This window comes from Spea bombifrons, chromosome 1, assembly GCF_027358695.1.
Source record: "Spea bombifrons isolate aSpeBom1 chromosome 1, aSpeBom1.2.pri, whole genome shotgun sequence".
Taxonomy (NCBI): domain Eukaryota; kingdom Metazoa; phylum Chordata; class Amphibia; order Anura; family Pelobatidae; genus Spea; species Spea bombifrons.
Window position 1 is genome coordinate 58,405,851 of NC_071087.1, and position 23,483 is coordinate 58,429,333.

Below are 23,483 nucleotides of genomic sequence, written 5' to 3' on the forward strand. Positions count from 1 at the left end.
TGAAATTAAAGAAACTTTTACTTTACTGAGGGGTGGTATATAAGTGGCACACTGATTAAGGTCTTTCGATCAGGGAATATGGGCAGACTACATGGACCATAGTTATGGCAGGTTCATTGTAACTTCATATTGGGTTTCCCCACAGTGGGTTTATGAATGGCCAGCCCCTCAGGTAATTTTTTCCAACAAAGAAGTGTAATTGACCCTAAAATATCCATAGCTACTTTGAGGAGATTTCTTGAAGGTCATCTCATATTGAGATTGATTGATACCGCCTGAAGTATAGCAGGAAACAAATGGGCATGAATTAAGTTCCAAAAACAAAACTAACTGAAACTAAAACAAAGGAAATATTAAAACTTATGTTTTGAATTGAAAATATCCTAAAAATTATTACCTTGGAAGTCCTAGGGTTTAAAGACTCAACAGGCGGCAACAATAATATCTCAAAAATAGAAGTGTATTAAAAATGTATCTATTATATCTCAGACCTGTCTCTGCTGTACTGGGTCTTACATTCTGCTAATATCCCCCATATTAATATTATTTATTGTCTTATATAGGACCATCATATTCAGTTGCACTGTACAATGGGTAGACAGGACATAACAAATAGTATGTAACATATTAATTTGACTTACGTTCAACTTTCTCTCCTACACTGACACGTACACCGGGATCTCATCAGACCTACTTGTCATCTGTAAGGGCCAGATCCTCCATCTTGAAGGAGATACTCGTTAAATTGTTTCATTTTATGCATCTCAACAACAAATTCAAAGTTTATACAATACGTATGCAATCAGTTGGTTGCAACAAATTTAAAATGCATTTTAAAAGGCCAACCTGAGTGAGCATGTCCTGTAAGCAAGGATGGACTAGCCCTGTATAATGCCTAATGTACTAGATGAGGTGGCCCAACAAATCTCACTGATTTAACAAATGCTTTTAACAGGGTCGTCCAAGCTTAGAAACTCACTGGGGTTGGCTTCTCATAATGTAGTCAGTGAGTTGAAACTGTCACTCAAAGGAGACAGCTGGCTAAGGAAGCGATTGCTCTTGGATTGCTCTCACAACCTCTTGGAGTGTAGTAGGCTAGATAGGGCACATTGAGTGTATTCTCGGACAAACATGTTATGGCGTTATTACTCAAGCATTTGGTTGGGCTGGATTCCCAGGCTGAAAATTCCCACTACAGGCGCAGGTGAATACACTACATTCATTTTAATAATGTTTGGCGAGTGCATAACACTATCCTAATTATGAAAAGGGGATCCAAAAGGAGCAGACTGCTTGGACCAATGTGTGGTTTTCTGCCATCACTATCTGTGTATCTGTGTATCTGTGTAGATGTCCCACACTCTGCCGATTTGGCTATTGTACAGAATCGATGTCTACAATGAATAATCCCTAATTCACGGGGAAAACAGGATTGTAAAGAAACAACAGTTTGATCATTAAATTGTATGTTACAAAGTGCAGAAACAGAACATGTTTATCAGTAACTTCCTCATTTCTGTCTGTAATCATTGCAAAAATCTTTATTAATGATTACAGCTAGGTGATAACTCCAATAGTTGGACAGAAAAAATGAAAGACAACAAAAAACAGCAACATGGTTTCAGGGATCTAGCCTTTTTACCAGCATGCCAGCTAGCCGATCTCACACAAAATGTATAAATATGAAAATGAGATTCTCATTCTTATTCTCCATCCAATTTTTTAAAAATAGCTTTGGAATATTCTATCAAAACCATAGCAGACATATGTAACTATTCACTATTGATGGGAGTGTTTTCAGAAGATTGGAAGATGACAATTGTAGTACCCGATGGAAGGAAGCAGGGAAGACTCAGCCAAGTACAGATCAAGTTCTTAAGTCAGTAGGTGGGAACTTTAGTGGAAACCATGCTAAGAGAAAGATCCGCAACAGCAGTTTGCTACAGGGAGATCTTTTTTTGGACTAGATAACTAAAATAATAGACCAAGGAGGACCAGCAGAAGTTGCCTATCTACATTTCAGTAATGCATTCGACACTGTCCCTCATAAATAAATGGGAGACCTGACAATAATTATTTTTGAGGCATTAAGGCAATGCAATAAAGTGTTGCAAAAAGCAAGCAGGATGCTGGGTTGTCTAGCTAGAGACATTAGTAGCAGAAAGAAGGAGAGAGGGAGGTGGTTCTGCCACTTTACAGATCTCAGATCAGTCCTCATCTAGAATATTATGTACAGTTCCAGAGACGTCATCTCCAGAAGGATATTGACGTATTGGAGAGAGTTCGGAGGAGAGCTACAAAAATGGTAAATGGTTTGTAGCATCTGATTACCCTATTAACCCTCTAGTTTTTTTGTTTTCATTTTTATACTGAAACGGTGAAATTTGTCTTTCTTAGACACAATACATATATAAAGGTTCTGTTTAACAACCGGACAGGCCCAGACTGGCCATCTGGTGAACCAGGGGGTATAGTTATTGATACTGTGACTCCAGAGTCATATGGATAAGCACGGATGCGCGCTGTGTGAGCTTACATAAGTAACACGCTACTGTGCGTATCTTGTCGTTGGCCACACGTACTAGAGGACTGCATTGGGAGGCGGGTCCCGTCCGCGCCCACCATAAAACTTGCGTCAGACACTGTACCTGTGGGTGATGTGACGTCACTTCTCATGACTCCGCCTTGTTCCTGGGCAGAGCAAGAGAAGAGACTCTGTGAGGGAGTACATCTGCAGTTCAGGTAAGGAGGTAGGCATGATTGGCCACATTTGTGGTGGGAGCAGGCGGGATTGACCACAAATGTGGCGGGAGCGATTGAGCACACATGTGGCGGGAGCGGTGGGATTGGGCACACTTGTGACGGGAGCGGGCAGGAGTGGAACACACACATTGCGGGAGCGGGCGGGATTGGACAAAAAATCAGCGGGAGCGGGCAGGAGCGGGATTAAAAAAGCGGTCCCGCGCAGGGCTCTAACACGTACATCATTTGGCGGCGGCGGCTGCTGCCTTCTGCCTAGTCGTCCCCAGTGTGGCCCTGATACTGAGTTTGAATATTACAATATACTTATGAGAAAAATAAGTGTAATATGACTGAACCCCTTCCACACAAACCACATATATACATTGGGTTGGTAGCCAAAGGGTAAAGAAAATATTCATTGTACAACGCTATCAGTGTGATGTGCTGTACAGATCATTAAACATTAATAATACATAGCTGCTTAGTTGGAATATGCTTCTAACTGGTGTATTTTCATTTTAGGAAGCTCTGCCTGTTTTTTTACACATGGTTTAGCAATTACCTACCGTTTTGCACATTAGGAAGCCAGTTCTTGGCTCAGCGTAATCTCAGAGTCAGTAAATCAAGCTAATTGGTATCTTACTTAGGGATTTCATTAATGAATTGAGGGAGTGCAGAATGATTCTGCAGGCTTTTTCACTTCAATCCCACAGCAGTGAAAGTGATTTAAAAAAAAAATCCTTGTTTTTTTATAACATCTGATGGTTTTGAAGGGTTCGTTTGCTAATTTACATTTATATTTTTTGAAAAACCATTACATAACCGGCTGTATTTTTGGAAACCTGCATTGTTTCTTCATAAAAGTTCTATATATTTCTTTTGGAACACAGTAGGCATCTTTAACGAGTCACATACGTAGAAGTGAAGAATTTCATGACAGATAAGAACCATTTGGCTCATCTTGTCTATGTTTTTCCATCTTTCGAGACAAAACTCTCACTTAGTCTTTGGACATGTCTTGTATTCAGGATAGCCAGATGTACTGTATTTTTTAATGTATAGTTTAAATTCCCTCACTATATTAATATTTATCACTTCTGCTGGAAGTCAATTGGCTACCATTCAGAAAAGTAAACACCCCACTTTCCAGTTCAGTTCACCTTTTTGGTGGGGAGCGTCGTCAGTTCTGGATCCTCACTTTGGAAATTCCATCCATCAGTGGTCCATAGTTTCATTATTTTGGTATATGGCCTATTGTTGTTATTGAGTTATATTACGGGTTGATTCCTCCCCTTTTCCAGAATACTGACTTTTAAGCTATATAAAAGCATATATTTATTGATTACTACCGTGCTTCAGTAATTGTGATATAGAGACAGGTTTTAAGGGCAGGGTATGAATCCCGAAGTTATATAATTGGTTCTGACCAGCATGTCCACAGTATCACAGTTAAGACTTTTGTCAAAACTGGTGGTCCCCCTCAAGGACGCAGTCTATTGTATGGAAGGAGACAACCAAGGAAATGCTCTTATCTCTTGTATCCTGTATTCCATAAAAAAATGGATCAATATTTATTCCCATTAGAAAGCTTTTAAAATTCCCTTTGGGAAGTCACTCTTGTTTTTGCCGCACAAGATGTTGAAGAGCTGGGTACTACAAAGCAACCGCAGACCAACATGAACAATTCCTCCAAATATATCAGATGACAAAGCCATATGAGTCATCAAATACAATACAGGGCTGTATGTATTAAGACTTATTCAGACACTTCCTACTGCATTGCTATTATCTAGCAATTAACAAGAACATTCCAATTGTTGCCATGGTGATTTATCTTTTTTTTTTTGTTTTAAATAAATTTGGCCTTTCTGGCGTACTCGGTTAGATTGACCCACCTTTTTAAAGTACGTTTTGATGAGCGCTTTCTGGCAGATATCTTGAAACCTCTATTGTCTCCCTTAACAGAGAGAGAAACTGGGCTCTCCAAATTAAAATATAAATTCATTATGAACCGCCTATCAATGCAATCTAGAACAAAAATAGCATAGAATAATGGATTTATCCCGTAAATGGACACGCTTTGTGGTTTGTTTGTTTTTAACGCCTCCTGGGTGGCGGAAATCGGTTTGAATATTTTGTTTTGCGATTTAAAAATGTGTTCTTCATACAAATACAGTTTTACACAGCACTGACATATAAACCAAAATAATGACGATATACAGTGCTCGATACTGGCATCAATTGATGTTTGAATTCTCTAGAAAATATGCCAAATGTTTGAGAAGCAGGCTTTTGTTTCAGGTTTAATTAAGCCTACGTTCTCCTGACTTATTTGGGGCTCGTGTAAAAAAAATAAAAAATAAAATGGGGACTTTTTAAATGAACAATGTGTTCATATGTTGTGTCATTTTCTGTTGTCTGTCTAAGACTGCAGTCACTTGTTTCCATCTTTTGCTGTTCTGTGCCTTTGGCACAGAATGATGGGTTTAGTCTAAGAAGCAATGATTTTTTTTCACTTCAAGGCAAGCATCAGTGAAGCAAAAACTGTTTTACTTGCTAAGTGTTTTTTGGGGTGGGGGTAGAATTTACTGCTCCTTTAAAAAACATCTGCAACACACAATCTCAAAGTATGGGTGCTTAAACCAACTCACCCTCAAGAAACGAAAGTCTATTAACAAAATTACTAAGTGAAAAACACATAGAAAAAGACATATTTATATAATTTTGAAGCAAAGCAATTGCCAGCAATAGCATTTGGTTCAGACAATTCAGTACACAGCTAGGCGCTAATAGCGGCTACACAAAAATATTTAATTGGGAAATTGCACCATCTAGTGGTAGTCAACAGGAATGTCATTATGTACTGAATGTGTCATCTGTTTGTAAGAAGAGGAATTGTTGGATCTAACAGGACAATGTATTGTTGAGCAACAGGGATATCTATCAAGCAAGTAGATCAAGGTAGACTAACTTCTCCAGAAAAATATTACCTGGTGCCTGGGCCGCTTAGACCCTTCAAGATGCTTAAATGAATCAAGACCGATTCTAGTACAAAGTGGCGCAATCAGCATTAATATTCCATTGGTTATGTATCGTCTTATTATGTCTTTATTTAAGGAAGGTTAGGTAGTAAATTCCAAGACTCTGTAGAAGGGCAGATTAACTCCCAGCTGTCGCAGAGGGATGGCATGCAGTATGTATGTAATATAGAATATCTGGTGAGTGGGACATATGTGTCTATGTCATAAGCTTAACTCACAAAGCCACAGTTGAAAATGCCTTGCATGGTTGCAGAAAATACATTTGCAGTTCATTTGGTGGTGAAGCAGGAACAAGTGGCATAGTATATGTTGAGCAATAATTTGTAATTAGTAAGAATTTGTAATCTGTTATATAGGTTGGACATACATGGTGGGACTACCTCACCAGATAGCCTTGCAATAAAGGCTATCTGGTGAGGTAGATAAGAAGAATTTGTAATCTGTTATATAGGTTGGACATACATGGTGGGACTACCTCACCAGATAGCCTTGCAATAAAGTTAAACAGCTGCATCGGTCAGTAACACATGACTTCATATATTAAATTGTGAGCTTGTGGTCTTCACATTCCACCCAATGCATTGCACACATAGTGAGTGTGGCTTGATACACATCAACAGACTCCTGGATTGAATTAATGGCTTGATCGTATCTTCCATCTAAAGGTCAATGGAGGAAGATGTTGCCCTAACATACGATTATGATTAGCTTCTTTATTATTAGTAATGTTTATAATATCGTCATTACTCTGGAAACCCAGATATTTTTTAGAAACGAATCCTCAAGATTGTGAGCTTGCGAGCAGGGCTCTCTCCACCTAATGTATTGCTTTGTCTTAAGTCTGGCAATTCTTGTCTTGTCATACCCCTTGACAGGGCCGGCCGAAGACTTAAAGCGGCCTGGGGCGAAGTTTAAAACGACGCCCCCCCCCCCCCCCGCCGAGGGGGGGGGCGGCATTTTAAACTTCGCCGACGCCATTATCTACCCCCCCCCGGTACTTACCTTTAAACAGTCCTGCGGCGAGTCTCCCTGCTCTGCCACGGTGCCGGCTTGTAATGCTGAGCGCCGGAAATTGACGTCACTTCCGGCGCTCTGCATTACAAGCCGGCACCGGGACCGAACAGGGAGACTCGCCGCAGAAGAGAGAGAGAGAGGGGCGCCGAGCGAGTAAGCGAAAACCACTCGGTGCCCCTCTCTCTCTCTCCTCCGCTTCAAAAAAAAAAAAAAAAAAAAAAAAAAAAAGCGCTTGGGGCGGCAAAGTGCTGCCCCTTCTAAAGTGCCGCCTGGGGCAATTGCCCCAGTCTGCCCCATTATAGGGCCGGCCCTGCCCCTTGAATATGTGTATTGTATTAAGCGCTGTGTACATTATTGGCGCTATATAAATAAAAGATAATAATAATAATAATGAGTTATTTGCAATGGTAAATACAAAAGGAGAAATTATATCTCATGTGAGAGAAATTGAAGTGTAGGTTAATTATATCAGCTAAGATTGAAACCACTTACATCTATAGTGTTATTATTGAATAAGATGACTCTTTTATTTCCTGAGAGGCAGCGTTTAATTAATATGGTTGCTACAATGTATAGGAGAGCCATACAGCTAGTGGACTCCAATTATACTCTAATAATATAAGTTAAAGATAATGAATGTGAATGCAAAAAAAAAAAAAAAAATAGAAATCAATAATGACACCATTACTTGTCATGTGTTTGAACGTATTGTTATCTGTGTTGGTCCTGTTCTGCATTGTAAACTAACTGTAGGAACAAAATGTCCAGATTCTGTAAATTGAGTTATTGATCATATTCTTACACAACAGATATGTAGCTACAGAATCAGTACTTTATAGAAGAGATGATTGATAAGTAGGTTTATGTATCTGTCAAGATCACTGGTACACACAAAGCCCATCTGTGCCTCTCTCCTGTGTTTGAACAGCCTTTGAAGGAGATAGTAGCACATAATAAGCTGTGCCATTGTGCTGAAATGATACGATAAGTGTTAGTTGTTTAGGAAATATGTAGCCGGCGGACACAGGGAAGACCTGTTCTCTGGCTAGTGATCCATTAACCATGCTGTTCTTGGTTTGTGCCCAACAGTAACACAGATGTCCACACGGTAGCATCACTGCTGAAGCTTTATCTAAGAGAACTCCCAGAACCGGTCATTCCATACGCCAAGTATGAAGATTTCCTTTCCTGCGCAAAGCACCTCAGCAAAGAAGAGGAGTCTGTAAGTGACTTGATAAAATAACCCGGAAAGTCATAGAAACATATTTTGCGTAGCGGAGGAACTGTGGCTGCAAACCTCTCAAGTGTGCTTCTTTAGGAGAGACAGTTCATCTTTTGGAACAAAATCCCCCTCGTCTGTCTTTTTCTCCCCTCATCTCTATCTCAGAGTGCTTGCTGGGTATGAGGGTATCAAAGTGTTCTTCACTCCTAAACATTTCACTAATGAGTATATAAAATGTACTATTCTTGTTCTAATTGACTTACTAGGTTAAAGACAGCAATCAATAGATCTCACAGATCTAGGTGAAATTGTGCCTCCTAGCCACACATCTAACCAACAAAATAATTGGGGTATTTTATGGTTTTATACTGGAGGCTGGCTTCATCCTGGGAAGAACAAGGATGTGTTCTACATGGAGAAAAACATTTGCACTCCAACTGCTCTAGATGGATCACATATAGATTGACACAGATCCACATATAGACGCCATGTTTCAATTAGTGTGTTATCCCTTGAAAACTGATAATCGTGTTACATTTTATACAGGGAGTTGCAGAATTGGCGAAACAAGTGAAAAGTCTACCCCAGGCAAATTATAACCTCTTAAAGTATATTTGTAGGTAAGTTCATTTGGTTTTCATTTGATATTCCCTGTTTAAAACCAGCAAAGTATTTGACGATGGCAAACATTGTTTGCTTAACATTATTGTTACGTGTAATCATTGTGGAATGTGCAGGGTCTATTTAAATGTCCTTTATAGAAATCCCAAAACAATATAATATAATATAATGATTATAAGGTTCATGTAAAATACATAAAATGTAACTGATCGGTTATTTTTATGTTCCTCGTATGAATTTGGTAACAGACGATCTAGGTACTTACACTAACTGGCCCCTCAGACGGCGTCAAGAGACTTGAAGCCAATTAGATGGCTTGAATCTTTGTTACAGCGCATCTGAAAAGGTGTCATTAAAACATACACAAGGGAGGAACAGCTAATGTGCTTTGTAGACGTCAGAAGCAATATTCATTAAGGAAAGTAATTGTTTGTGGCCAAGCTGTCTGCTTGGAACTATATCAGATGGTGACATTTTATCGATCCCAAAATCATAAGGTCAATAAATATTAACTATTGCAGCCCCTTTAATCAGCTCATGGATCTAAACAGTTCATCTGTTGTTTGGGCCCTTATTGCTTGGTAAATTAATATAATTGTGATTATGTTTTTTATATGGTGTGTTTGCTTTAATGCTGCCATTATCAATATAACGAGGGACCCAAAATATGAACAAAAAATACTGCACTTTGTACCTGAAGATTTTCTGTAAATAAATCAAATCTAATACAGGCGCCATATTTTTCTGATTATAAGAAACCTCATAATAAGCTGCAAAGCAAATATGTAGGGGATGGGGAAATTACCAGAAACTGTTTTTCAACAAAGTGAACCATATATAGAAGTAGGTACAGTATTTTCTTTATAAATATTACTATAGCCAGATGTACCCAGGGTGCACACACAGTGTGATGTGCTGTGGTGCACACAATGTGAATAATTGTAAGTTTTGGTAACATTCTTTTTTCTCTATTTAATGCATATATTATAGGTTCCTGGATGAAGTCCAGTCCTACTCGGGTGTAAATAAAATGAGTGTACAAAACCTGGCAACAGTGTTTGGTCCAAATATTTTACGTCCAAAAGTGGAGGATCCCATGACTATAATGGAAGGTCAGTCTCTTCTTAGTGAACCTTAATACAAATGTATGTCCGCCATGACTCAACATTCAGTAAATTTGTTATTGTTATATTAAAATAAATAAGTATTCATTTGAAAACGAATGTCACTTAGACATTGGACAACACATTTAATTCATCATTTTAAAACCACAAGAACAGATACCCCTGTGAGATTGTATTAACTTGGGTTAGTTCCATACAGGAATCTTTTCTGAAAGCTTGTACCGATCCAAGCTAAAATGTGTCAGCACCTTTCCTCAGTTATCGGTGATCTCCACCAATTACCCTTTCTGCTGCTTATAGCAAAGAAAAGAGAGAGAGAGAGAGAGACAACCTGTGTAACCGTTCTCCATGGCATAATGCAAATTGATGAATCACAATGGCATTTGTTCACTAAAGAAAGAGCTGGCGGGAGTGGTGTGGTTTTAACTCTTGCATGTCATAGTTCATTTTTAAAGAAGTAGCAAGTTTTTCTAGTATGAAGGGCTAAGCATGCCCTGCATAATGCATAATTCAATGCGTAAGGAGACGGAATAAATATTAATGATTTAATTAAACATTATACAAGACCAACCAAGCTCTTCATGCCACGGAAGCTTACTGGGATTGGCTCTTCATAATATATAGTGACATAACTGAAACACAACTCCCCCTTTGACGAATAAGCCCCATTGCATTCATCCCGTTAATACGATAAATAAAAAATATGTCTGGAAATAAAAAATGTATATTTTCTGTCTTTACAGGTACTGTACTTGTGCAGCAGCTAATGGCTGTAATGATAAGTGAACATGAAATCCTTTTCCCCAAAGATACTGATGGTCAGATTGGACAAGAGCTAAGTAACAACAATAATGACATCCAGAAGAAAGTAATACTGGGCCAGATGCACAACAAGGAAAACAATAATACAAAAGATGTAGCAGTCAGGAGGTGCTCTTGGGAAAAGACAGAGTCCCCACAGAGGTCAAGTGTAGAAAATGGTTCTCCTACTACACTGTGTGGAAGTAAATCTAACAGTCCAAGGAACAGCATTCACAAACTCGATGTCACCAGAAGTCCACCATTAATGGTGAAGAAAAACCCAGCTTTTAATAAGGGCAGCGGTATTGTCACCAATGGGTCTTTCAGTAGCTCTGTGGAAGACAAGCACCACTCATTACCTAACGGTACTTTACAGGCCAGAAGGACATCCTCACTGAAAAGTTCTGGAACCAAAATGGGTACTCACAGTGTTCAAAACGGTGCAGTGAAAATGGGGGTGTCCGGCACAGATACCTTAAGCAATGCCTTGAACAACCGGACCCAAAACTGGTTGCATAATGGATATGTCACATTAAGAGACAACAAACAAAAAGATTCTGCCAGTGATTCTGCACAGCAGCATAGATTGTCCACCTATGATAATGTTCACCAACAGTTCTCCATGAATTCAGAGGACAAACAAAGCATAGACAGTGCAACCTGGTCTACATCTTCCTGTGAAATATCCCTTCCGGAAAACTCCAACTCCTGCCGCTCATCTACAACAACGTGTCCAGAGCAGGACTTTTATGGGGGCACTTTTGAAGATCCTGTGTTAGATGGACCCCCTAGTGAAGATATTACTAATCAAACAGACTTTGATAACAAATTTGACAGAAGAAGTGCTGGAGGACGTAGCAGCCGGGCAACCAGCAGCAGTGACAACAGTGAAACCTTTGTAGTGAGCAACACAAGCAATCACAGTGCTCTTCACAGTCTTGTATCCAGTCTGAAGCAAGAGATGACAAAGCAGAAGATGGAATACGAGACAAGAATGAAAAGGTAAATACAATAATAGGTAACCAGTGACAGTACACAGATGTTTGTCTTGAAAACATTTGAAAGAAATTCAGTTAATCTTAATTGATCATAATTAAATAAATACATATTTTAGTTCCTTCTCCGTCTGTTCAATAACTCTAACCCAACTTGAATTTGAAGTGTTTAAAGAAATATTGTATGGTTGTTGAAAACAAACTCACAGGACCGTATGATGTGTATATATATATATATTATATACCTATTGTGCTGGCAAAATAAATTAGCTATAATTAACTCGTTTTCTTGATTTATATTTGTATAAATGAAACATTTAATCCAATATAACTATGCATTATGTATGGGCAGCTTGGTCTCTCCTGCAGAAAAAAAAACTCACCAGGGTGGACCTCATAATGCATAGGTGAAACTTGTAAGTAAGGTTAGTTTAAATTCACTGCAACTCAACTGCAAAGTCACCGTTTAGCGAATAAATTCGGTAGATATTCAGATCAATTGACTGTCCGTTTTTGTACCTGTAGCCTGGAACAGAGGAATCTTACTCTGGAGACAGAGGTTGTATCTTTGCATGAGGAGCTTGAGCAAGAGAGGAAAAAATACACAATGGTGGAGATTAAAATGAGGAATGCAGAACGTGCCAAGGAGGATGCGGAAAAGAGAAACGACATGTTGCAGAAGGAGATGGAGCAATTTTTCTCAACTTTTGGTGAACTGACAGTGGAACCACGTAGACCAGAGCGAGGGAACACCATATGGATCCAATAAAGAGACCCAAAATGTGCAGGACTTGGAGAAGAAACTGCTGACTCTATTATGGACGATGATGTACAGGTGGCTGGTCACCTGGCTGAAGCTAATGCTAACTGTACCAAGGGCAAGAATGATGAACATCAAACATAGTATTCACCTAATAATTGTTCCATAATGCTAATGCCAAGCGCTTCAACTGGATATGTGTACATAGAGTTAAAAAAAAGTGTTATGTTATATTAAAAGAGAATTGTATTACAAAAACTATAATGATGCAAGTCTTGTATTTAAAATGGCAAATCAACGCGTTGCTGCAGTCTAGCTTTATATGAAGTCAATATAGCCTTGCAATTATTATAATAAGATATTTTTGTGCATTGTGCATCAGCTTATTTTGTATTTTAACTGTGATTGTTCCCATATTGATGGGAAATGAACAAAAAAAGAAAAGAAAAAAAAAATATTTTGTTGCTTTGATGTCTGTGCCAACAAATCTGCTATGACCAAAAGAAGGTGTACAGAATTTTATAAAGGATTACAGCAAGACTGATCAGGCATTGTTATTTTTTGTCCACGTGGAGTTTATGCCGTTAATGCTTATACAATTTTAAAGAATATTATTGGTGAAAGATCAATAGAAAAAAAAGAATGTTTCTGGTTCTGTCCTACACTATGGATTTCTCTTCACTAAATTGTGACTTAACCTCAATGACTTCACTATGCATTATGAAGAGTCAGCACTGGCAAGAGCTAACCCTGCACAATGCATAGTTCAGTTGGTGGGATGGCACTTAATAAATCTCATTGATTTTACGATACCTAGGGCTAATCGGGTGCTTCTTGAAGGTGACTTAACCAGTGTGACGATGATGACTCTCCTGACAACTCACCTGCAAAATCCTTTTAGTGAATAAACCTCAAAGTTAAGGAAATGCCTCTCACAAAGCTGGCAGACACACTGCCCTGCGCATACAATTTTAACAACGACTTATCATTGGGATCCTATCGAATCCTATCACTCTCAGTCCACAAAAAAGGCAAGCGGCAATGCCATTCATTTTGCTGCAGCAAAAGAAATGGCATCACTGCTGCTCTTTATGTACACTGAACACAATCTTCTGATAAACAATGTCAAAAAATGTGTAGATTTTCATTTCCAAATGTTATGACCTGTCTTTTTTTGCTGCCCTATGAATATAAACGTGCGAGTTGCCACAGTATTCCACCGACCTTCTTTATCCTATATATACATATGTAAATATTTTAATTTATTAACACTGAAATGCTTTGTATGTATACCAACCCAGTGTGTTAATTATCACGCAAATAAAATGTCAAATTTATTATATTGGGAGGAGGTTTTGTTTTGAATTCCATGACAGTCTACTAATAACTCACAGGCTCAAGTCTATTTTTTGGGGCAAAAAAACCTATTTATGTGTTAAAAGCTATACAGGCCGTTGATGATTGGCTTTGGACTGATATACACTGTGCTATCAGTCTGTTTGGATACATATAGCCTCTGTACAGATCAACAACATAATAACAAGTGGCTTCCTACATACAAAATACTACATTTGATAAAGGATTGTAGTTCATTGGTAATGAGGGATTTACATCTTGTGCTCATTTTTATTTTAAAGCTAAACTGTTACATCCCTGATGGGAATTCTTCACCCTATATACAGCATATTATCCATGTGTACTTTTTCTTTTCACTTATGTAGAAATATAATCTCTTTTTGGAGTTGAGCTGTACGAGCTAGCTTGCTCCTTCATTATGTTTCAGACCAGTACTTTGCTGTGCGATAATAACTTCACATAAGTCACGGAAACATAGAATCCCATGGTTTGGCTATTATTTCCATATACTGTCATGGTCATGATAACCGTATCCAGACTTTAGCCCAGCCCATAAATGTTTAAACAACCTTACTCTATTACTATCTGCTGGGAGTCTGTTCCATGTATAGATCACCCTCTCAGTAAAGTTAATTTCTGACCCTCTAGTCTTAGAATATGGTATATTGTCTTAAAACGTCTTCTCGTTCGAAATACATTTTTTAAAAATCCCTTTATGTAGTTAAATATTTCCATTACATCTCCCTTCTCTCCACATAACTATATATATTGGAATCCCTTTGTATTTGCTTATAATTTCTATCCTGGAAACAGGAACACCTGTAACTAACTATATATATATATATATATAACATAAAGGACTTTATATATATATATATATATATATATATATATATATATATAGTTAATGACATTATTTATAACATATTTATTACTATTTACCAACATTATATTTTGCCCAAATAAAAAAATAAATACATTTCAGGGTTTCTATATTTTACAAAACTTTATTCACAGAACATATTAGCACGTAATTGATGCTTTTAACCATTAGATGAATATACATTTATTTACGTTTGTATGTTTAATAAAAAATTCACCTTTTCTCATTATTCCATAATAAATAATATATATACCCGGTATATATAATTATATATATATATATATATATATATATATATATATATATATATATTACACATTAAATTTGTATAATGAATTCTATTAAAAGAAGCAGATAGCGGCACTGAATGTGTTTATGTAGAGATTTTCAGGACAATGTGTATGAGATATGTGTAAAACCAATATTGTTCTTGAAAATAAATGATCTATTTACGTCTATGTTAAGTTCTTGCATTCTGCTTATAAACAAAACTTTTCCTACACTCCACGGAAAGCCGTGTTTTGTTCCACAGATGTGTTACTTACTGTACCAATTTTTTTTTATTGTAATGATAGAACCTAGTAGTATTTGTATAAATCAAAACGTTCACTCTAAGGCCTATTCACTAAACAAGAGCAGCACAGTCTTCACATCAGAGTTGATATCTGTATTCCTAGAACATCCCGCTGTGTCCGCTGTCTGGAGCTCGAGTATTTTTCAGGTTGAGGCTTTGCTCAGGTACAGGGCTAGCACCAGTTCGACGAGGGTATACAAGAAGTTGATGGACGCTGGGCAGGGTGTTGTGGGAACCAAACTTGGGGTCATTGAAAGTGTCAAACAGAAAGGGACGAGTGGACTTGGGATGCCATTAATGTCTGGAGAAGCCCAGACAATCCAGATGAAGTTAACAGTGAAGTGAAAAAGCAAAACTAAAAGCAAAGATGAACTTGATTTATTGACCTTTTTCCAAGCCCTTATGGAGAGAATTGGGAAGGCCTCTGCCATTTTAATTAGCAGCTTTTATAAGAAGGCTGCTTTTGTTTGTGATATCATATGGTCAGCACAGAGTGACAAGTAACGTCCTCTGGGGCTGAACTAATTGTTCCATAATTACCACAAGCAAAGGTATGGACATGAAGGAATGAGGAAACAGAGTTAGGGATAGACGATAGAGTAGAGGAACAAAGAGTCATACGGGGAAATGGACACTGCTGATAAGATTGAAAAACATATATTTGATAAAGGGTAGGTAGGGTAAGGAAACACATATGGGAGACAAAGGGGGGAATATAATGACAGGCGTTCCTTTCAGTTTAGAGAGGAAGTGGGAACATTTCTGAGAATAAGGTGGGACTTAAAAAACAAGAAGGGTAGCTATTTGGAAGAGGATTAAAAAAAAGTGCAGAGGGAAGATGTACAAGCTGGTCAACAGTGGTTTGCTGAGCTCTCTAAGACTTAACAAACTATCAAAACATAAAAGGTTTCATCAGTACTATTACATATTTAAAAAAAGTATATTCTAGTCCAATCTGATATTGGTTAATTAATGAGCAATTCTTTAGTTGCAGGTAACAGTTCGAAGCCAGCAATGGTGGTGAATTGAGATCTACAGACCTTGTTAAATTATGTAATTGTGGCCGTCTGATGTTTTTTCAGCTGTAAAAAGTCATAAGTAGGAGTATGAAAAAAGGAACAAAAAAATCACAATAACAAACACTATACCAAAACAAAAAAAAGGCTAGAAAAAGAATGCTGCATATTTCTAAGCAATGAAGCCTACATAAAGACAATAATAATGTAAAATTGTAAAGAATTTCCAGATGATACATATATATACACACACACTGCATTGGGATGCGGGATCAGTCAAAAAACTTGCGGGCGCGGTTTTTCGGGTGTTGTGGGTGGGAGCGGGCAGTCAGACACTGTACCTGTGGGTCCCAGTAATCCCGCGCACTCCTGCAAGGCTGACACATTGACCACATATGTTGCGGGAGCGGCGGGATTGGACACTTATGTTGTGGGAGCGGCGGGATTGGACGCATATATTGCGGGATTGGACACATATGTTGCGGGAGCGGACAGGATTGGACACAGTCGATTAAAAAAACAGTCCCACGCAGGGCTACACACAATATCTACAGTATGTTTAGATGCATTTGGATTTTATGGCTTACCAAACATTCTCACTTTCCACCACTAGGTGTCCTATTTGCTAAGGAGAAAATTCTTATACTTAACTGCTTTGATATAAATCTCAGTATTGACTATATTAACGAAATGTACCAACATTCACTAACACTAGTAAGATTGTCCTGCATGAAGGGATGAGGGGGCCAGGAATAATTCACATTTAATGTGATAAAATGAACATGTATCCAATATGTTGTGTAACAAACCATTTTCTTGTTTTATGCAAGACATAAAAACAATGAAAATTAAGCCCATCTCCATAGGGTTATATCATGAAAGAAGTCCCCAAGGAAACCAAATAAAAAGATGCCCCAGGTTCCATCCCCTGGGATAAGCCTTCCAATGTGAATCTACCGACAGGCAGAGCCGCTTTAGGATAGCACTGAGATGTACGGGGATAGCAAACTTATCAGTTCCCAGGAAAGCAGGCAGGATACAACTTCCAAAAAGTGTATTTAGGTTTTTCAGCGCTTATACTCATACAACAGCAAAAGCATAGATAAAAGAATCAATCAGGGAGTGATTAGATTACAATACAGTTATCCAAAAGTGATACCAGACCGGTTCAAGCTGATGTAACAAATTGACAAAATGTATTTGGGCAACTTTAGCATCCTTATCAGCCAAATTTAACAGATTAACACTCCCCACCTGGTCCAAATTCTCCCCTAATGCTAATTTAACCCCTTAATGACAGAGCCCGTACATGTACGGGGTCAAAATGCATTGTTTTCAAAGAGCTGTCAGAAGTTGTGTACGCATGCACTGTCCTTACAGATCATGCATCTTCAAAGGAGGACTGGTAGAGGAGAAAGGAAGCAGTTGGTCCCTGTAATGATCCGAAAATAGAAATATTTAGTCACTGCCAGACTGTTTTTTTCTCAAATTGACTTGCAAGCCCGTATGTTTCCACTCAGGTATCTTAAGTAGTAAGGACTTTATGCAGAATTTACACCCTGACTGGACCCTATCTGGGCTTCATTCATTGAGGTTCTATAGGACTGACACTGAGGCATGTTGTTTTCTGGATGTTTTGGGCCTGACTCTTCCCTAGGATTAAGACAGAATAAGTGACAAATTTACCAGTCCTGGCAAAAGGCTGGACTTGAATACATGTGTACTTGTTGAGTTCCCGTTGACTAAAACAACAATGCTGACATAGTTGGCAAGTCCTGTCATGTGCTTTAATGAAAATGTAAATAAAAAAAAATTCACAAGGAAACATTTTTCAATTCAAAGTTTTTTCTTTTGTTTATTTTTTATTTTCAATCACATACATATAGTTTTATTCATACACAGTAATCTTAAAATATCGCGTGCCTTTTTGATTTAAGTTTGCTTTTTTTTATTACAAAAAAAAAAACAGGATGAGAGTTTTGTGTGCTGTAACTCGGTTGCTGAAATGACTAAATGTCCTTTTGCTGTAAAACATTTGTCTGGGGCAATCAAATATTCGAAGGAAACTGTTTTTTTGTGAACAAAACATTGTTGGAGAGAAAACCGGCACGAGTCTCATTCTCACACCAGAACAAAATGATCCACAAACAGTACAAAATAAAGACCATTTGCTATTATCACAATTATTATTACATCTAGTCTTAGTAGTCTGATATCTCCCAAACCTTTCATCTGTTCCTCCTCCACTCCATAAGTCATACCGGAAAACTGGCTTGGGGAAGGATGGTTTAAATACATAGGCATTGGCTACACGTTGTATTAGATGTAAGAGATTCCGTAGAAAACAGTAAACCCACATTCTAAACTCATCTGAAGCACATAAAAGAAAATCCAGCTGCCAACCGTGTGCAGTAGTGTAATTACACATACGGTGTTTCATGTTACTAACATGGAAGGCCAACACTGGTCAAAATTCTAGCATCGGCTTTCGCAATGCAAAAAGGCTATAGAAAATGTGAAAGGTGTTGGTAATACCTAGTGACTCTCGAAAACTGTATTGCCTTTTCATCAGACAATTCTTTACAGCTTCTTTAATAAGGTAGGTTTCTTGTCTTAAGTATTTAATCCAGCATGTTTGTCTGAACAGCAAAGCCTTTTTTTTTATTAATCAAACGCATAGGCTACTACATAGATCTACATAAGGTGTATTATCTGGCAACCAATATATGCGCCAAATAATATACGAAAGCAAACAAAAATACATACACCGTTAACACTTTAGTATTTAAGTACAATGATTATTGACATTTTTACACATCACTTACTGGGGTTTTAACTTGGTTTTTTAAGTCCATATGATGATTTGATTATCACAGTAAGCAAGGCAATCCACTGATCAGCTCTCTGGCACCGAGAAGCTCAAAGAAAATAATAAGGACTAATCAAAAAACTCCAAATTGTTTATGATTATACTTCATACAGTTCTTGGACAAACGTATTGGTACCAGGATACCCTCCTTAAAATACATCACTGGTCCACAGTAGCATTTCTGCATTACAAGTGGCAACTTTGCTGTTTCAAAGAAATGAAACCAATAGTCATGCCCTATGTCAAAAAGATCTTATGTTTTCTAGCATTGGGCTCATCTCTAAAATCTTAATGCATCCAATTTTTGGACAAACATAACCGGTTTTGTTTAAGAGTCTCTGATGGAAGGACAGTTGCATGACACGTATCCATATTCCAGATAATAGCACTGCTTTACTTTACTGACAAGGTATCACAGCACGACCTTTATTTAAATATGTACATTGTCTTGTATGCTTTGAATGGAGCTGGATAAGTTTAGTTGTACACGTAGGCTAGGCCCTTAAGAGGCACCCACGATCAGAAGGAATTTTGTTCAAGGTTAAAAAAGTATATATATTTGCAAAGCTGAAACAAGCACCATATTTATATTAACTCAGCTAAGAGACCACACAAGAGAGTAAGATCTCTACTTGGATTCATTATGCAAATATGGTTAAACTTCCTTACAGGGTTGTGAAATGATAAATTAATAAAAAGTAATTTAAAACAGAAAACAAAGAAAAAAAACTATATATATATATATATATATATATATATTAGCAGTAACAGTAATTGTAAATTATATACACCTAGTATAACATGTTTAGTATAACTAAATGCCCTATGATGAGCCCTATGAAGAATATCAAAATACTCTCAACTGTTTCAATAATATAATTAACACTACAGATGCAATGGTAATAAAATAATATTTTCCTGGTCTACAGGAAAGGTTTTAAAATGTAATCCTAAAAAAAAAAAAAAAACGATTCAATTTTTTTCCTATAACCATTCTCAAGTTGTGCAGTATGCCTGCTCCGAATTTTATTTCTACCTCTTACTTGCTTAGTTACATGTTAAGTAGCAGGTCAAAGACGTAGGGGGGGGGGATCTCAACCTATGCAGAACCTTGGCATAGGTAAGTCAACATTCAAGAAGCTTAGATTCCCACTCAGACCAACAACTCTGTTCATTAAACAGGAAGTTGCAGGTAAGTTCATGTGAGATGAAAACAATTTAGAGGACCAAAGGGACAGTTGCCTTGACCTCTAAGGTAAAGTTGGGCATGGGGCAATTGTCCTTCTTGCCCCTTGCTAAAGACAGGCCTGGCTTTGGTGCGTTCTCATTGAATGCAAAAGTGAATCAAATCGGTAATTACCAGTGATTGTTTATGTGCATCCTTTTCATCACCAGATATCACACACTGATTCACAGCATTATACATCCTGGTCACAGAAAGCAGACACCCTAGATATTACGATGAAAGACTTTTCATAAACAATATGAACATTTTTTATTAACAGTAAGGGACGTGTTTGAGTGTTTTTCACTGCTTCATAAATCTAAGCCTGTGAGAATTCGTTTTCCAGGCACATTCTCTACATTGTGTTATCATAACCTGAACATCGTTCCATGCCGTGTGCTTCCTGTTAGAGGCTTATTTTCATAAAACATTTGTAGAGGTATCCATCATTGTGACACAAAGCACCGTGTTCTCTTGAGGTGATAGAAAACATTTAGCTTCCACGAAACGTTATTTTTCATCTTCAGCGCTTAATGAAAAGCGATGCTTTGTTGAGAATGTATTCACATTCCAGTGAGATATTAATGATAAAGTTAGAAAATAATAATTATTCCAGTTTTAGATTGGATGTAAAGAGTTTGTACTCTAGGTGCTAATTCTGCTTGCAGTTGACAATAAATTGTATAAATGCCATCATTCCCTTGCAATGTATACGTTCATGACCATAGGTCCTATGTTCCACTGCCTGATGGCCATCTATGTTATTGTTATTACTTCTAGAGTAAGGAAAGTGTACATGCATGAGTATGCATGCCACAGGCAGACAAAAACTTTGCTCAATAGATACCAATGACTTCTATAAGCCATATAACCAGGAACAGACTGGGGGTGAAAATCAGACCCTGGCATTAATGCCAGGGCTGGATGCATGCAGATGCACACTACACCCTTACACTTTTGCCTTGCGTGGCCTGGTGTATCTAGCAGATGAGTGCACACTAAAGAACTGGATTGGCCGCGCAAGCAGTGATAAAAGTAATCGGTAGGGAGTATTGGCCAGTCTGCGCATGCTTTGTATGTCTAAGCTGCCTGGCTATGTTCTGTTGTAAATTATATAGGAAATTTAGGAGAAACCAAGCACAACACAGACAGAGATATGACAAGATAAGGTCCAGGACATTTCATTAGGTATCAAGTAAATCCTGCAAATTATTATCAAATGACTTATAGAGCTCTGTTATATCCTGCCGTGTTGTACAGTGGGCCAACATGACAAAACAAGCACTGCATCACATAACAACTTGGACCTACAGAAACAAAAGTATGGACATGTACTGGCCGTAAGTCCCATGAGCTGTGTATTCTAAGCGCAATTTACTTCATAATTACTTCAATTAGCCCTTGTGGAGAGCAGCTTAAACCAAAACTAAAATTACTTGGACACAAGTGAGTGAAAAATAATTTAGATTTTATCTGCAGGTAGATTTACTACTTTTAAAATGATTATAGTTAAACAAAAAATAAACAGTCTACTTTTAGAGAGGAATCATAATAATTAAATTAGAATGTAGTAAATCTAATGTTCATTGCGAGCAATGTAAACCATAATAATATCTGAAAAGATCATTTTGCTTCCTAATGTAATGTATTCATAGTAAGTTCTAAAGGGAAAAGAGCTGACCCTATCTTCCAAGTGATTCTTTATTCAGCTGTCACCCAAGCCCAATTGTACTTGTATCTCAGTTACTCACATGATTAATCGAGGCAGATTGTAAGCCTGGTAGCAGGGCCGGCCGAAGACTTAACGCCGCCTGGGGCGAAGTTTAAAATGCCGCCTGGGGCGAAGTTTAAAAGGGGGCGGCTGCATTTTAAACTTCACTGACGCCATTATTCCCCCCCCCCCCGGTACTTACCTTTAAACAGTCCTGCGGCGAGTCTCCCTGCTCTGCCACGGTGCCGGTTTATAATGCTGAGCGCCGGAAATTGACGCCACTTCCGGCGCTCATCATTGCAAGCCGGCACCAAGACTGAACAGGGAGACTCGCCGCAGAGGAGAGAGAGAGGGGCGCCGAGCGGGTAAGCGAAAACTACTCGGCGCCCCTCTCTCTCTCCTCCACTTCAAAACAAACAACCAAAAAAAACGCTTGGGGCGGCAAAGTGCCGCCCCTTCTAAAGTGCCGCCTGGGGCAATTGCCCCAGTCGGCTCCATTGTAGGGCCGGCCCTGCCTGGTAGTATCTTAGAAATCTCATCAAGTCTGGACATCATGGGTACCCTTAAAGTCAGGGACTTAACTTAGCCTATCCCACAGAGCTTACCTGCTCAAGCCCTCCATCTTCTAGCAATGCTTTTAGAAACTACTATCAACCAACATACAACAGATTACAACGAGAAAACACCACCGACCCATTTGTGAAATCCCATATCTATCTACCCACCTAGAGAAATACTTCTACATTTCCTACAAAACAGGATAACTGTAAATTGATCAAATTACCTGTTTCATCACAAACTGCTCTGTTTAGGTTTACACTGAAATCCATTTCATATTTACATATTTATGTCTTACAATCTGCAAAATATTGACAAAAGAATAAATTAGGTTTCATACCCCCCCCCAGTGCATATGGGGCTTCTAAGCTGTCCTGTTTGTGAGAATACTTGGTTACGTTATACGTGAAACCCAAGAAAACAATTGGGAAAATTGGCACAGAGCGCATGGCTCCATTAAAACTGATTACTTAACATACTCTCTAAACCTCGCCAGGAGAAACAGAAAAATATTTTGAAAATATAATTTAAAAAAAACCAAGCATAGATAAAAAGATATAATAATAATTCAAGTGAATATCGCCTTATTGGCACTGTTATAAGGCCTTGTTCTTTGGTAGCTGTTAACAATGATCGGATACACTATACTTCTAAAGAATAAAGACAATTACATTCTCCGTCATGAAACTACTAAACTTTAGAAACCTAGAGACTTCCACAACCCCCATTTCCATTATGTAGGACCTTCCACTGATTGGCTGTGTACAATTCCACTTAAACTACAGAAATTAAAGGGTTACATATCTGTGACTAGATTAACAGATCTAGGAAAATCCGTCACAATATAACAAGAATATCTTTTCTTAAAAACTGTTGCCATACTCCAGATTTTGGAGATTTGTTACACTAACATATAATGACACGGATGTATAGTCCACAAGGTACCACGTAAGATATTGTCGTAACCCCCT

At 38.1% G+C, this 23,483-nt stretch overlaps 1 protein-coding gene across 5 annotated transcripts in view; it reads left to right on the plus strand.

Moving 5' to 3' along the window:
• The window catches only part of ARHGAP24 (Rho GTPase activating protein 24), a 320,431-nt gene extending 307,853 nt beyond the window's left edge, over positions 1 to 12,578 (plus strand). For all 5 annotated transcript variants that reach the window (XM_053461725.1, XM_053461726.1, XM_053461729.1 and 2 more), the window contains 5 exons: positions 7,887 to 8,019; positions 8,566 to 8,639; positions 9,631 to 9,752; positions 10,508 to 11,567; positions 12,086 to 12,578. In XM_053461725.1, the coding sequence (XP_053317700.1) occupies positions 7,887 to 8,019; positions 8,566 to 8,639; positions 9,631 to 9,752; positions 10,508 to 11,567; positions 12,086 to 12,329 (1,633 nt within the window). In that variant the 3' untranslated portion in view covers positions 12,330 to 12,578. The remainder of the gene's footprint in view (positions 1 to 7,886; positions 8,020 to 8,565; positions 8,640 to 9,630; positions 9,753 to 10,507; positions 11,568 to 12,085) is intronic.
• The last annotated feature ends 10,905 nt before the right edge of the window (positions 12,579 to 23,483 follow it).